The sequence below is a fragment of the Odocoileus virginianus genome, chromosome 2 (assembly GCF_023699985.2).
Source record: "Odocoileus virginianus isolate 20LAN1187 ecotype Illinois chromosome 2, Ovbor_1.2, whole genome shotgun sequence".
In the NCBI taxonomy this organism is placed as follows: domain Eukaryota; kingdom Metazoa; phylum Chordata; class Mammalia; order Artiodactyla; family Cervidae; genus Odocoileus; species Odocoileus virginianus.
Window position 1 is genome coordinate 21,618,407 of NC_069675.1, and position 13,871 is coordinate 21,632,277.

The following is a 13,871-nucleotide window of genomic DNA, read 5'->3' on the forward strand; positions in this document are numbered from 1 at the left end:
TAACTAGCATTTTGAGTTTTTACAGAACACTTGTCATCCACTTCAAGTGGCAGACATATTATTCATTACCATGTTAAGAATGCTCAGCCTTCTCAGATGGGTGTGGTGGGCACAGAGAAAGCATGCTTTGTCTTCTCCCAATAGGACATTATCTATGATTAGAATCCTGAGCTTGGGCCAGGGAGTTGGTTTGAATGTCAACTCCTATGTTACCTTGAAACTAGCAATCATTGTATTTATTCTGGTACTCTCTGGAGCATCCAGCAGAGTTCCCTAACATTATCAGCACTATGTGAACCTCTGTAAATTGATCAGTGTCAAAACACGACCAATTATAAGTTCTCCATACAAATTTGCTCATAAATAAACACAACACACATATTGTTAATGTGTAAAACATTAAATGTGTAAAATCAGCAAGAGCAAACCGTGTACCACAGCTAAAAGTTAATTCAGGGTAAGTAAGATGTGGTTCTTACTTGATATTTAAGGGTTAACTGGGAGATAATGAAGAACATTTTAAAAAATTGTCTTACCATACAGGTATTTCCCTTTATTAAAAGGAAATAAAAATGGGAAATAATTTTTTAAAATGTAAATAACACATGGTGAGAACAGATAGTAAAAAATAAAATTTGGTTCATTAGACTTAAAAATTTCATACCTGTTATTGTGAAGCCACCTAAAAAAGAAAAAAAAATAAATGTTACCATTTATTTCATTTTCACTCTAAATAACAAATACCAGTGACATCAGACCACCTGACAACCCATCCAAGGTACAAAAACTTGCCAAATTGTATTTATAATTAATGGAAACATCAATTCATGACTTAATCATTAATCGTTATTTTAAGGTTATAATGTTTAGTGCACAAATTTAATTCTTGTGCATGCCTAAAAAAATCACTGTTTTTTTAAAAAAGGTAATACTAAACTCAAAGTGGAATGTAAACTATCTGACTTCCACAAAATCATGAGGCCAATCGCTCTAAACAACAATCTTCTTAATAAATCAATAGAAATAAAAGACAAGTCAGAAAGCTACTGTGGCACCTGATAGAAAAGAAAAATAACCTAGAAAAATGGAAAGGAAATGCAAGAAATGAAATGCTTACCAAGCTCATTCAATAACAGGGCTGTGAAGGAAACAGACAAAGACAAACACAGAATAAGAGACCAGATGAATAATGAAAGTAAGAGGAATATCAGCAGAAAGAAATCCAGGCAGATCTGATTATAGTGGTAGGGAGCTGCTACTAAATGGTGCATGCCAAGTAAATGTGGCATTGGGAGTATTTCCAAAAAAAATCCCTAATTTCTGCAAATGGGTGTGACTGATTATATATATAAACAATTCACTTTATATATCATTTCTTGACATTTAAGAAAACATGTCCGCTATATGTTTACACACAGTGTATATATCTAGTTTGCCAAATATACCAGAAATATTTTATGAAGTTAATCTTAAATCTTTGAGTGAGTCTTCCTCATGAAATAATTGCCTGGGAGTTAGTGAATTCAACAGACAGAAGTCTGAAATCATCCAGGATCTCAGGGATTGTACCTTTCATGTACCTTTCAATGAAAATGGAGAAAGCATCTTAGGACATTTCATTTTGGCCATCCCTCCTGATAATGAGGTTTTGACCCAGGGTGAAGTTTTCTCACTGAAGGTTCTATATGCTGATATTTTGATCATCAAGGAATGCTTAGGTTCTTTTAAATCCTCAAAACTTAAGTCCCAGGAATTAGTGCTTATTTGTGTGTCCTTATCTATGACTTCTGCACACTCTAATTGGACAGCCACATCGCTTCTTGTGGACACATAATTTCACGGAAACTGACACGTCAGCAGGGGAAGGCTTGTGGTGGGGGGAGGGGACATATAGGCTATGTGCTTTAAACTCAGACTGTAACTGTAGCACTTTATTTTGGTGAAATCTACTTGCCTAAATGTATCAAATAAATTACTTCCACAGTTACAGATGAGAATGTTACAATTACTTCTTCAAGACCAGTTTTCTAATGGTAGTGTCATTAGAAGAAAATTTCAAAAACAAGTCAGTTATATTATTTATGATGACACAGATCCACTTGGTAGGTGTCAAAAACAGATAGGACTATCAAGGAATTTTAATTTGCTTTTATATGAAGGCATATTTTACTAAAATGACAATTGAAAGAGCTGTGTATCCAAGATGCTCTTCCTTGAGATAAAAGGCAATTCTTTGGAGGAATACAATTAGAAGTAAGTGCTTTTTCCTGTATGTTAATGAGGCATTTTTGATCCCATCTTTGTAAGAAATCAGCACAATTTTCTAAAGTGTCTTTTTCTTCCACCTGCTGTCTATGGTGCATATTAAATAAGCTGCATTAAAATGGGTCCCCAGTGTTCCTCCTCCATCATTCCAAAGGCTCCTGTTATCTTTTTGAACTAGATTAAGTCAGGACAACTTTGTTTTTCTGATGGACTCAGAGGCCAGAATGTTCTAATAAAAGCAAGATTAGTTAAATTCCCCCGAATGTTGGGTCTATATAGGAATTAGTCTTTTCTATTTGGCTTTCCTTTACATGTAAAAGTATATATTTCTTGCAAAGTGGTCATTTAAACATTTAAACTGCTCTCATCAATTGTTTGAATGTAATCAATATGTACTATGTTCATTTTATAGATATAATTTACCATTCCTTTTAAAATGTCCACTAGTAGAGGGTAATTATGGGAAGCCTTTAGAATAATTCAAAATTTTAAAAAAAAACCATTTTTAAAGCTGATATAAAATTCAGCTTTAAAATTTTGTTTTTAAACAAAATTTAAAAAATTTTAAATTTTGTGCTATTTTTTATTTTTAGAAAAAATTTCTTTGTTAGAAATGTGTCAGTTCAATAAGAATTGAAAAAGTTTGAAGCATAAGGCAGAATCAGCCTTAATTAATGGTTAAGTTCTTAATGAACTATCATCATGTCTTTTCTACTAAAGAAAATTCATATGCCTATAGGTTTTATACCTTTTAAATCTCGTATCTGATGATATGAATAATACTATGCAAAAATGAATGCTACTCTTTAAAGATCTTTGTTCTTACTGTTTTTGTTTTTTTTTTTTGAAAACTGGTTTCTCTAAGAAAGACTAATTATTGAATTCTTCTGAAATTTCCTATTATTTACCATGAGACACAACTACCATGACTAATATGTATGCAGTAGTGTCCATTGCTACCATGTTAGGGGATGCTTAATAGCTGGAACCACATTTTTGAATGATTCCTGAGTAGTGAAAAACTAAACCCAGAAATTCTTCTTTATGTCATCCTTTCTGAATTACAGAACTCCTTTCCATTGTTTCTGAAATCTGGTATCAATTAAGGTGAACTGGCATTTCCTGAAGAAAAGGGGCATTTCTTGGTGCACTGTGAAATAGGGAAGGGAAATGAAGTTGCTAAAGCTTCAAAGGAGAGGAAGTATAGTACTTGGAAGCCGAGGAAGAGGAGAGAGTTAAGTGTGAGAGTAGGAGACACGGAGAGAAGAGTACAATTTCTCGCTGGTATGTCTTTGTATACTCTCACACCTTTCATTCCTCTTCTTATCCATTTTGGTTCCTCAAGCACAAGGGAGAAACTGCACTCTTTCTCATATTCCTCACGGTCAAATATTCTAATGGTAATGATCTTCCTGTGGGAACACAAGACAAAGGCAAAACAAATGGTTGGAGTCACACGCTCATGCTAGGCGTTCACCAAGCAGCATGTTACTGTGATGTTATGGAAGGAGAGCTGGCCACACATGGGCCTCCGGGAGTATGTAAAAGGGCATCCAGGGGCTCTCAGCTGGCCCCCACTGATATTCTCTGCCAATCCATCACTGATACAAATCCTTCTGCTTCAATTGAGCAGCCAGGAGGTACCCCGAATTAAGAAAAGAAATCAGACAGTTGGCTTTATGGGGGTGTAGCCAGCATCAGCACCAACATTCCCAGCAATGGAAGCTTGACTGCACTGCCGATGCTCAAACTGCAATATGCATAGTGGCCCACACTGGTTGATGGGGCCCCAGGCCAGGCCTCCTGTGGCCCCAAGGAGATCTATGCCCTGTTACATAGGTGGAGGGATGTGTGCATTGTAAGTCACGTTCTGAAGAGTGCAGGCATCCAGGGGTGGCACAGGCCAGCAGAAGCTGTTGGGCTCAGCCCTGGAGCAGCTCCCCCACCTTTCTTCTCACTCATCTCCACCAGGCGGGGCTCTCCAATCTCAAGGAAGAAGGTCTTGTTTTTCTCATACTCCTCATCATCAATTACCTTGACTGATATTGTTTTGCTGAAACAGAGAAGAATAGAAATTGACGAACAAGGGGAAGAGGAAAGAGAAGAGAAGGAACATAGAGAAGAGGAAAGCAAGGTTAACGAGCAGCACTTCCAGACAAACGCCAACTGAGAAACTTCTGGACTGTGAGACTGTCCTTCCAGAATGGGTGTGGGATGGGTCTGAGAGCCCAGAGAGATCACCCAATGCACAGCGGCCCTGCCCAGGGCCACAGAATTATTTTAGTCAAAATACAGCTCTCGTACTACTAGGTTTATCGTCCTTGTGGGAAGCAGAAAAACACAGATCACAATAAGAAAAGAAAAATATATTTGTAAGTAAATACCTTAACCATAGGACTGTCTGAGCTATGCTCTGGAATTCACTCCTGTGATACAAATCAGCAAACCACATCAAAATATGAACAGAGGCTACCTCACTTCATAACAGGCATGAGGATCATTTTTGTGGGACTTTCATTTTGCTTTACTGTATTTCTAAACATAACATTTTTATCATAAAATTTTATTAAAATATATATATAAAAGGATCACAAAATAAAATATCTTACCCCACCCAATGTCCTACTGTCAAACTCATTTTCAAGTGAGTCAGATTTTCCACCTAGATCACAAGGGGAAGTTGTGCTTTGTCTCTCTAAAGATGAAAGCCTCTTAAAGTGGGGGTGGGGAGTGATGTTCTATTTTCTTCCCTCCCACAGTTGAGTTTCAACTTAGACAAAATACACTCTTTACCCTTCTTGCAAACTCCATGGATACATAGAGACATTTCATTAAGAATTCTTCCTGTAATTGATCCTTTGGCACTTTTCGCTTTGTTGTCTTATGGTTGTGATTGACAGGCAGGTATGACAAATGCAAATATTATGCAAATCTAAACCTCCCCTAAGCCTTGATGACTCTGAAAAGAAATCTAGTGTTACCTTTTAATTAATAAGGGTTTAATCACTTCATGTATTACAACTTACTCAGAGCCCACAAACACGTATTTGTTCTTGAAAATATCTTTTGTTCAGTAACATTGGCCAAGAATATTTCTGAATAAAGGTTTAAAAATGATGAGTTTTCAAAGACATACAGTTTTAATGTCATGCACATTATTTAGTTTTGGTGGAATTTTCCAGGTTTTCTATAAAGATCTCTCTTTTTGTTTTTTTTTTTATTGACCAAAGCTCTCAAGTTTCCTTTAGACCTACACATGCCAAAGAGCACAGCTTTCTTTTCTCATATGAAGGAGAATAAAGGTAGAACTTGCTTTTAATTCTCTGAATTTCCCAGCCTCTAATGCTAAGTGAGAACAAATGACTGCTTCTGGTTCTAAAGAGCCTCATAACCTCCTCCTTGCTCCTCACCTAAAGAACATCCCCCATAACACTCACATCCCAATGGCTCACTGCTAAGGAACTGGAACACATGATAGTGCCTTCCACTCTCAGCTTTGTCTTCAAAGACTGAAATAGTAAGGCTGGGTGAACAGCTGTCAATGACTAAAGCAATATCATTTTTAAAGATCAGTTAGGTATTTGTAAAACTACCAACAGTCTGACAAAAATCCAGTCACGTATATATATATATATATATATATATATATATACACACACACACACACATATATATATATACACACACATATATATATATACATACAGTGAATAATTTCTAACTTCCAGAACTATGTTCTGGAGTTCACCAAATTACTTTATATCTATAACCAGCCTGCTCTGACTACACCATGGTATCTGATCATTCCTCAATATCCAAAAAAATGCAAAATATTAGAGAAAGCACAAGAAGATATAGGAATTGATGATACATGTGATTTAAATTTTAAAATAAATCTGGTAAGTGAGATCAAATTTATTCTTCAAAAAACCTGCCAAACATCTACCTTATTTGTCATCCAAATTATGCATTTTAGGTATTAATTTCCGTCTTACTGCCTTGTAATCATAAACTATACTTGTACATCACTGCTAAAGCCATCAGCATCATATGATCGTGTGTGGGAAAATGCTGGTGGGCATTAGAAGGGTCCTACTACTGTCTTCTGGACCTAACGGCCCCTAATCAAGACACTTCATGGTAGAGTGCATGTTGCAATGCTCTTGCTTATATTACATAAAAACATTTGACTTGTCTTTTTCCATCTGTACTCCCAACCCATCCCAGATCTCATGCATTATTATAGAAATAAAGCATAGTGGAGATGCTTGGAGTGGTATTTCTATTAAGGTAAGCATTTGTTTAGGAGGGGCTCCCAGTTTCATCCCTAAAGGGCAACATGACCACTTATTCACAAATAAACAGAAAAACCCAAGTAACAGTGTTTCTGATCCTTGGTGAATTTAATCTACTATCCCTAGGTCAGGAAGATACCCTGGAGAAGGAAATGGCAACCCACTCCAGTATTCTTGCCTGGGAAATCCCATGGACTGAGGATCCTGGTAGGCTACAGTCCATGGAGTCGCAAAGAGTCGGACATGACTGAGCTACTTCACTTTTACTTTTCACTTTCATTGCTGTGATAGGTTTATTTTCTACATTCTGAGTAGCTGATCAATGTGAAAAACATAAGGTCTCACCCCATTCATTTGTATAATAAACACTTAAAATTTGTCAATAGAGTATTACTAGTCACTGGGATTATAATCCTTAGAAAATGTTTTGGTACTTGATAACTGTGACACTGGAAGATCAGCTATGAGGGAAAAGAAAACAGTACTTCTGTGGGTGCCTGGCAAAGCCACCTAAAATAGATGGGACTTGCATAATGGTATATCATTTCAAAATCATTAGTAATACAATCAATAGTGCCCCTGACAGGAGGAGCCATTAAATCACATATTGATTTTACTCCTCTTGCTCAGTACAGCTATTAATAGGAAACTTGATTATTAAAGGAAAATTCAGTCAATTTAAAGAGGCAAGATAAAGAGATCAATATGAATTAGTCCTCTGAATCAAGAGAGGCAAAAACCAGAAGAGATTGGTAATGTTCATCTTTTGCTTTAGAACAAAACTATTTCTCCCCCTAGCAAAGGTGCATATGTGCTGAGTCACTTCAGTCACTTCTGACTCTGTGACCTGATGGACTGCAGCTCCCCAGGCTCCTCTGTTCATGGGATTCCCCAGGCAAGAATACTGGAGTGGGCTGCTATGCCCTCCTCCAGGGAATCTTCCCGACCCAGGGATCGAACCTAAATCTCTTGTGTCTCCTGTATTGGCAGGCAGGTTCTTTATCACTAGCGCCACATGGGAAGCCCCCCCTAACAAAGATGAAAGTGACGTCACTCAGTTGTGTCCAACTCTTTGCGACCCCATGGACTGTAGCCTACCAGGATCCTCAGTCCATGGGATTTTCCAGGCAAGAGTACTGGAGTGGGTTGCCATTTCCTTAGAGAAGTGCAATTAACCTAAGTAAATTTTAAAGGATCATATCCTTGGCATTTCTTTGACTCACTTTCCAGAACCTAATGCATGAAAGATTATGGCCACTTCTTTCATCATGGGCGAAGAAAATAAGATGCAATTGGTTTGGTGAAAACCCCAATTCCACTTTTAGCTTGATAATCAGCAGAAGCACACCTCTCTCTGCTCCTCACAGTTCTGCAGTGGAAATTAAATCTCAAGGACTGAATGAACTTAGAGGTCCTTCAATTTGCCCCCATTGCTACACCAACCCATATTCATAGGGCTTCTGCACTGCAACAAGACTCTCTCTCTCTCTGAGAACAGATTCATGTTGGCTATACTTTGGTTATATTTATCAATGGGAAGCTGTCAGATCGCTGTTATTCTTTCTTTTTTTGAAGTATAGTTAATCTACAGTGTTATGTTAGTTTCAAGTGTACACCAAAGTGATTCACTTATATATATATCATTATACTAGTGTTAATATTTATTTAAATCAGCAAGTTAACCAAAACAAAACTGGAATAGTTGGAGAGATCCAGCCTTTCATCCAACAACAACGCCTGCACTAATTTTACACTGATAAGGAACAAACAGAAAAATTGTGTCATGCAATTTTCAGCTACCCTAATCATGAAGAAGAAGGTAAGGAGAATTTCTCACTTGATTTTTTTACATTACTCTAAAGTTGAAGAGTATATTATAAAAATTATGGTTCCTGGAAACTAGCAACACAGTTGTAAATCTTATGATATCATTAAAACATTAAATAATTTCTCAGGATGGCCAAAATATTTATGGAGATACATTTTGGTTCCATTTCTAGAAAAAAAATAAGCATTTGGTTAAGAAAGATCAAATTATTTAGTGGAAAAATACAGGTTGTTTCTTTGATTTTTGCCTTTCCTTTGATGATACTAAAGTCACATCTATATTTTATTTCTTAGTCTTTCTCTTATCTGATGGGTTTCAAAGGACCCAAATTCCTTCAAGCATCCTAGTAAGGAGTTCTTATATCAGGTGGTGACTCAGGCAAACTATGAGAATGAAGAGAAAGAGATGGTGGTATTAGCAAGAGTCATAAAATAAAATCTCTTCAAAATACTAATATCTCATTATTAAGCCAAATTTGAATCAGCCTCTTTTCAAATTTCAGCTTCAATTTGTCCTTCTGTGCTTTCTTCTCCCTAAGACTACTCTTGAAGTTGGGAGAAGCAAGAAAAGATGAGTTGGAGGATGAAAAAGAAGAGAATCTTTCTAAATCCTCATAAAATAGAAACATTTTACTGAGGGTTTCACATATATAGGTACTGCAATATCTCTTTAAAAGATTTTCTTAAAGATTTAACCTCTCTTTAAATCAGAGGTCAAGAACTGAAGGGCATTTTGCATTTGTTAGTTTCCCCATCTTTCGAGCAGGCCTGGAAGTAACTTCTACCATTTAACAATTCAGAGAGGAAACAGTGACTGAGAAGTTAAGAAACTTCCAAGGTCACAAAGTGAGGCTCCTGTGACTGGATTTGCAGACAAGTATCTTTCGTGTACATGACCTACAAGGTCCTTGTTCATTGAGCTGTGCAGTATTTTTATGACCACTTTAAAAGATCTAACTCATTACCTTGAATTAATACGGAGGTTTATTGTTTAATCTCTATGTTAACAAAGACTGCCTAGATGAGCAGCAAGATATTTGTAATTCTATTTTTAAAAGGAAAGCAGTACATATTATATTGGATGATGGTGTATTAAAAAGTTAAATCCTTGAGGTGATAAAGACCCTATCAGGATTAACTGAAAAATGTCACAAACACAGAGCAGCTCCCCACCTCTGAGGAATGTGAGCAGCCAACCAGCAGCCCTGGCTTTACCAAGGGGCTTCTTAGAAATGCAGAGCCCTGGCGCCGGCCCCAGGCCCACTAAATCAAGACCCCCAGAGGACACCAATGTAAGTAAAAGTTTGAGAAGCGTTGATCTAGACAGGAAAAAGCGTTCTTAAGTCTCATAATAAATGAAGAGGCGAGTGATAGTTGGGCTTGTGTTTTGAAACTGTCTGCATATTCAAACCGAAAACTCTAAATGCTTAGGCAGGGCCCATTCCAGATCAGTGAGATGACGAGACTCTTCAGTTGAGGGGTCTCAGCATGAATACAGTTTTAAAAGTTTCCAGGGGATTCTAATAATGTAACTGGTGCTGGGAGCTGACTAATGAAGAATCGGCATGTGTGTCCTGATACTTAAAAGAATATATATAAGGAAAAGGTAGCATTGTGGGGTTTCCCAAGTGGCGCTAATGGTAAAGAACCTGTCAATACAGTTGATGTAAGAGAAAGGGTTCAATCCCTGGACTGGGAAAATCCCCTGGAGGAGGGCATAGCAATCTACTCTAGTATTTTTGCCTGGCAGGCTACAGCCCACAGGGCCACACAGTCATGCACAACTGAAGCGACTTGGCGTGCACACACAGGTAGCATGTGAGGAGGGGAGGGTCAAAAGTAAATTTTAGATCTAATTAGAAATCTAGGTTGAAACATGGGAAAAACATGTAACTGTGTCCTTCACCAGTGTTCTTTTCTGGATTATATAGAGAACATAAAGTCGTGTGTCCTCTCAGGAAATACTGGTCTCCACAAGCCACCATAATAGTTATAGAAGAGACAACACCTTAAGCCTCTGGGCAGCAGAGTTTATACTCATCCACAGTGACTTCCTTCCTAGAGAGAGAACTCTGGTGCTTGGTTTTAATACAACAGAGGTTTGTTTGGAGAATAGAAAGACTAAGGGTTTCAACTGACACAGAAGACCTTCTGTGCCTTGTCGGCACCTTCTCTCAGCCTTGAGCTATGTCAGTGAAAGGCCATGTCCATGGAACTGAAAACCTCCCACTTGGAAGCCACCATACTCAGACTCAAGAAAGAAGTCCCAGGACCAACCTCATCTGAAGGGAAAAAATCTGGTCATGTCTCTGACCACAGAGTGGTGTCATCAGGTAAGGCAAATTTGCAACTGAATCCCCAGTCCATCTGATGTTAAAATCTTTCAGGGTAAATGCCTATTACTCAAAATGACAAAACAAACAAACAAACAAACAAAAACAAAAACAAAAAAAAAACCCCAACAACTTAAAATGGGCAAAGGATCTGAACAAATAGTTCTCCAAAGAAGGTAAACCCCTGGCCAGTAAACACAAGAGAAGATACTTAACATCATTTGTCATTAGGAAGATACAAATCAAAACCACAATGAGATACAACTTCACTCTCATGAAGATAGCTATAATCAAAAAGACAGATTAAGTGTTATGGAGAATGAACAAGAATTGGAACTCTCTTACACTGCTGGTGGGAATGTAAAATGGCATAGAAGCATAGAAGCTTGGAAAAGTCTGGATGTTCCTCAAAAGTTTAAAAATACAGTTATTATATGACCCAGCAATTCTATTTTGAGGTGGAACTCAAGAGACTGAAAAACATATGTCCACACAGAGACTTGTACATGAATGTTCACTGAATTATTAATAATAACTAAAAGCTGGAAACAACTTAAATGTGTGTCAGCTGATGACTGGATAAACAAAATGTCATACATCCACACAATGGAATATTATTCAGCAATTAAAAGGATCAGAATTCTGATTCATGCTACTAACAGGTAGCATAATACACCACCCTAAAACATACTGCTTTGGTATACTAATTGTTTTGAGCTTGTTATTGGTTTTTAGTCCTTAAGTCGCATCAGACTCTTTGAGAACCCATGGACTGTAGCCCACTAGGTTCCTCTGTCCATGGGATTGCCCAGGCAAGGATACTAGAGTGGGTTGCTATTTCTTTCTCCAGGAGATCTTCTCAACCAGGGATCGAACCCATGCCTCCTGCATCGGCAGGTGGGTTCTTTACCGCTGAAGCAGCAGGGAAGCCCATTTGAGCTGAGGGCACCTAAAAATAGCCAATACCTAGGGAGATGCTTCTCTGAAACCCTATCTGCCTAAAGACAGATACTTCATCAACCAGGGAAATTGACTCATCACCAGAAAGGAGAGTAGTAGTGGAGATCACTTATCTCCTGTCTTTTTTTCTAAGGACCCATTCATGTTTTCCTAATAATTATGTACTCTCCCCTAGAAGCTTAAATCCCCTTCCCATTTCCCTCGGAAGATAGTATTTAAGATTGCATTTAAGCCACTTCAGAGAATGACTCATTTCTCCCTGGGTATCTCCCATGTACATATGTTAATAAAATTGTTTATTTTTCTCTTGCTAATCTGTCTTTTATTACATGGTCTCAGCCAAGAACTCTAAATGGTAGAGGGAAAACTATTTTTCCTCCCATATACTTTGACATGGATAAAGCTTGTAAACATTATGCTAAGTGAAAGAAACCAGACACAAAAGTTCAGACATTGTATGATTCTATTTATGTGAAAGTAGAATAGGCAAATCCATAGAGACAGAAAGTAGACTGGTGGTTGCCTCAGGGCTGACGGTTGGGGAATAAATGGCAGGTGACTGCTAATGAGCATGGGATTTCATTTGGGGGTAATGAAAAAATTCTAAAGTAGATTACAGCCATGGTGGCACAATTCTGAGAATATATTAAAGCCCTCTGAATTGCATGTTAAATCGGTAAATTCTCTGGTATACAAATTGTATCTCAATAACGTTGCTATTACAAAACATGACAACAACAGAAAAGCTTCAGGATCAAGTCATGATCTAGAAAAGACTGTTTCTTAGGGTACGAAAAGGCTGTGAGAATGTTTGGGGTGAATTTTCAGTTGGAAGTTTCACATTTTGTGAGTCTGCCAAACAGGGAGCTAGAGTGCTGCATGGCCATGGGACAGTGAAGACCACTTGCATCCAAGCTGTGTTATCACTGTGTCTGCCAGCTCGGTCACCCTTCAATCCATCCTTCTCCCTAGGCAGAATGCTCGCTGCCTCCTCCAGGGCCAAGGGCTATTGATGTCATGCTTTGACAGCATTTCTGCTGGATGTTACCTCGGGCCTGACTTCTTTGGCTGGTTTCTTTCCCTCTAAATATAAAGTCTTACGAAAAAAATCAGAAACAGCATTTCCGTCATAGCATTCATTTAAAAGGAAAGGAAAAAACTCAATCAAGGATTATGCCTGCTGCCCTTGCAAAGCCAACAGCTCTCTTCACATCACCTAGGGCTTTATCCAGTGCTCTTGTTGGCATTGATTTCTCTCTACCAACAAGGAAAGATATGCTTGCTATGGGTTGCCTTTGTATCACTTGGCTTAAATTCCTTGCCCATTTTAAGCTTTTTTTTTTTCCCTCCCTTCAACAGTTGACTTTGTGAGTTGCTTAGTGATTTTGAATTAGGGAAAGAAAGGGGCAGTCAGAGAAGACCCACACATATCTTCTCAACATTTTCCGTAAGTGACACAAATCAATTCTCCCTCCAACTAACATTCCAAATAGGATAAGAACAGACTGCTTTTCATATTATTTCTAATAATATTTTTATATCCTTTACAGATTATTGGTGAGGAACTCTTTGCCCTGACTTCACTTGGGAGCTTGTTAAAGTTTCCATTCTAAGCTAGTCACAGAAGAGGGACTAGATCATGACTTAAATTTATTGTTTCCTTTGTTGAACTGTGAAGGGCACCAAACTGGGAGTCAGATTACCCTGGATTTTTATCTTGATTCTGCCACTTTCTAGCTGAGATCTGTGGACCAGTTCTGGTACCTTTCTAGACATTAGTATTATCATCTATCAAATGGGGATAAGGAAACTCACTTCACAATGACTGTAATATTTAGCGTTATGATGATCACATATACGGTGTCATCACTCATCAATGGTGGATAATAAAACTTCACAGGTCACAGTAATAATCAAACAATATAATGCATGCAAAAGCATTTTGCAAAGGACTATAACATGTTAGGAAGAGTTATAATTAGTTGAAATGGAGTGGTTTACTTTATAATTCTTAACTTTCTCCTTCAACCAGTCACTCAAATGGGCAGTTGGCAGATGGTAGAGGTGGGTATCAGAAAATTCTCAATGGAGGGTTTCCCTGGTGGCTCAGTGGTAAATAATCTGCATATATGCATATAAATGTGCATGCTAAGTTGTGCAGTCATGTCCAACTTCTTGTGACCCTATAGAC

The 13,871-nt window shown here is 37.8% G+C and overlaps 1 protein-coding gene across 15 annotated transcripts in view; it reads right to left on the reverse strand.

Annotated features, from left to right (window-relative positions):
- SLC8A1 (solute carrier family 8 member A1) overlaps positions 1 to 13,871 on the reverse strand; it is a 455,708-nt gene that overhangs the window by 99,820 nt on the left and 342,017 nt on the right. For 7 of the 15 annotated variants that reach the window (XM_070477313.1, XM_070477302.1, XM_020880076.2 and 4 more), the window contains exons 3-5: positions 4,212 to 4,318; positions 1,118 to 1,138; positions 665 to 682 (exon numbers count right to left, since the gene is read on the reverse strand). In XM_070477313.1, the coding sequence (XP_070333414.1) occupies positions 665 to 682; positions 1,118 to 1,138; positions 4,212 to 4,318 (146 nt within the window). Of the gene's footprint in view, positions 1 to 664; positions 683 to 1,117; positions 1,139 to 3,573; positions 3,678 to 4,211; positions 4,319 to 13,871 lie in introns of all 15 variants that reach the window. The other 8 variants (XM_070477360.1, XM_070477343.1, XM_070477318.1 and 5 more) reach the window with 2 other exon arrangements.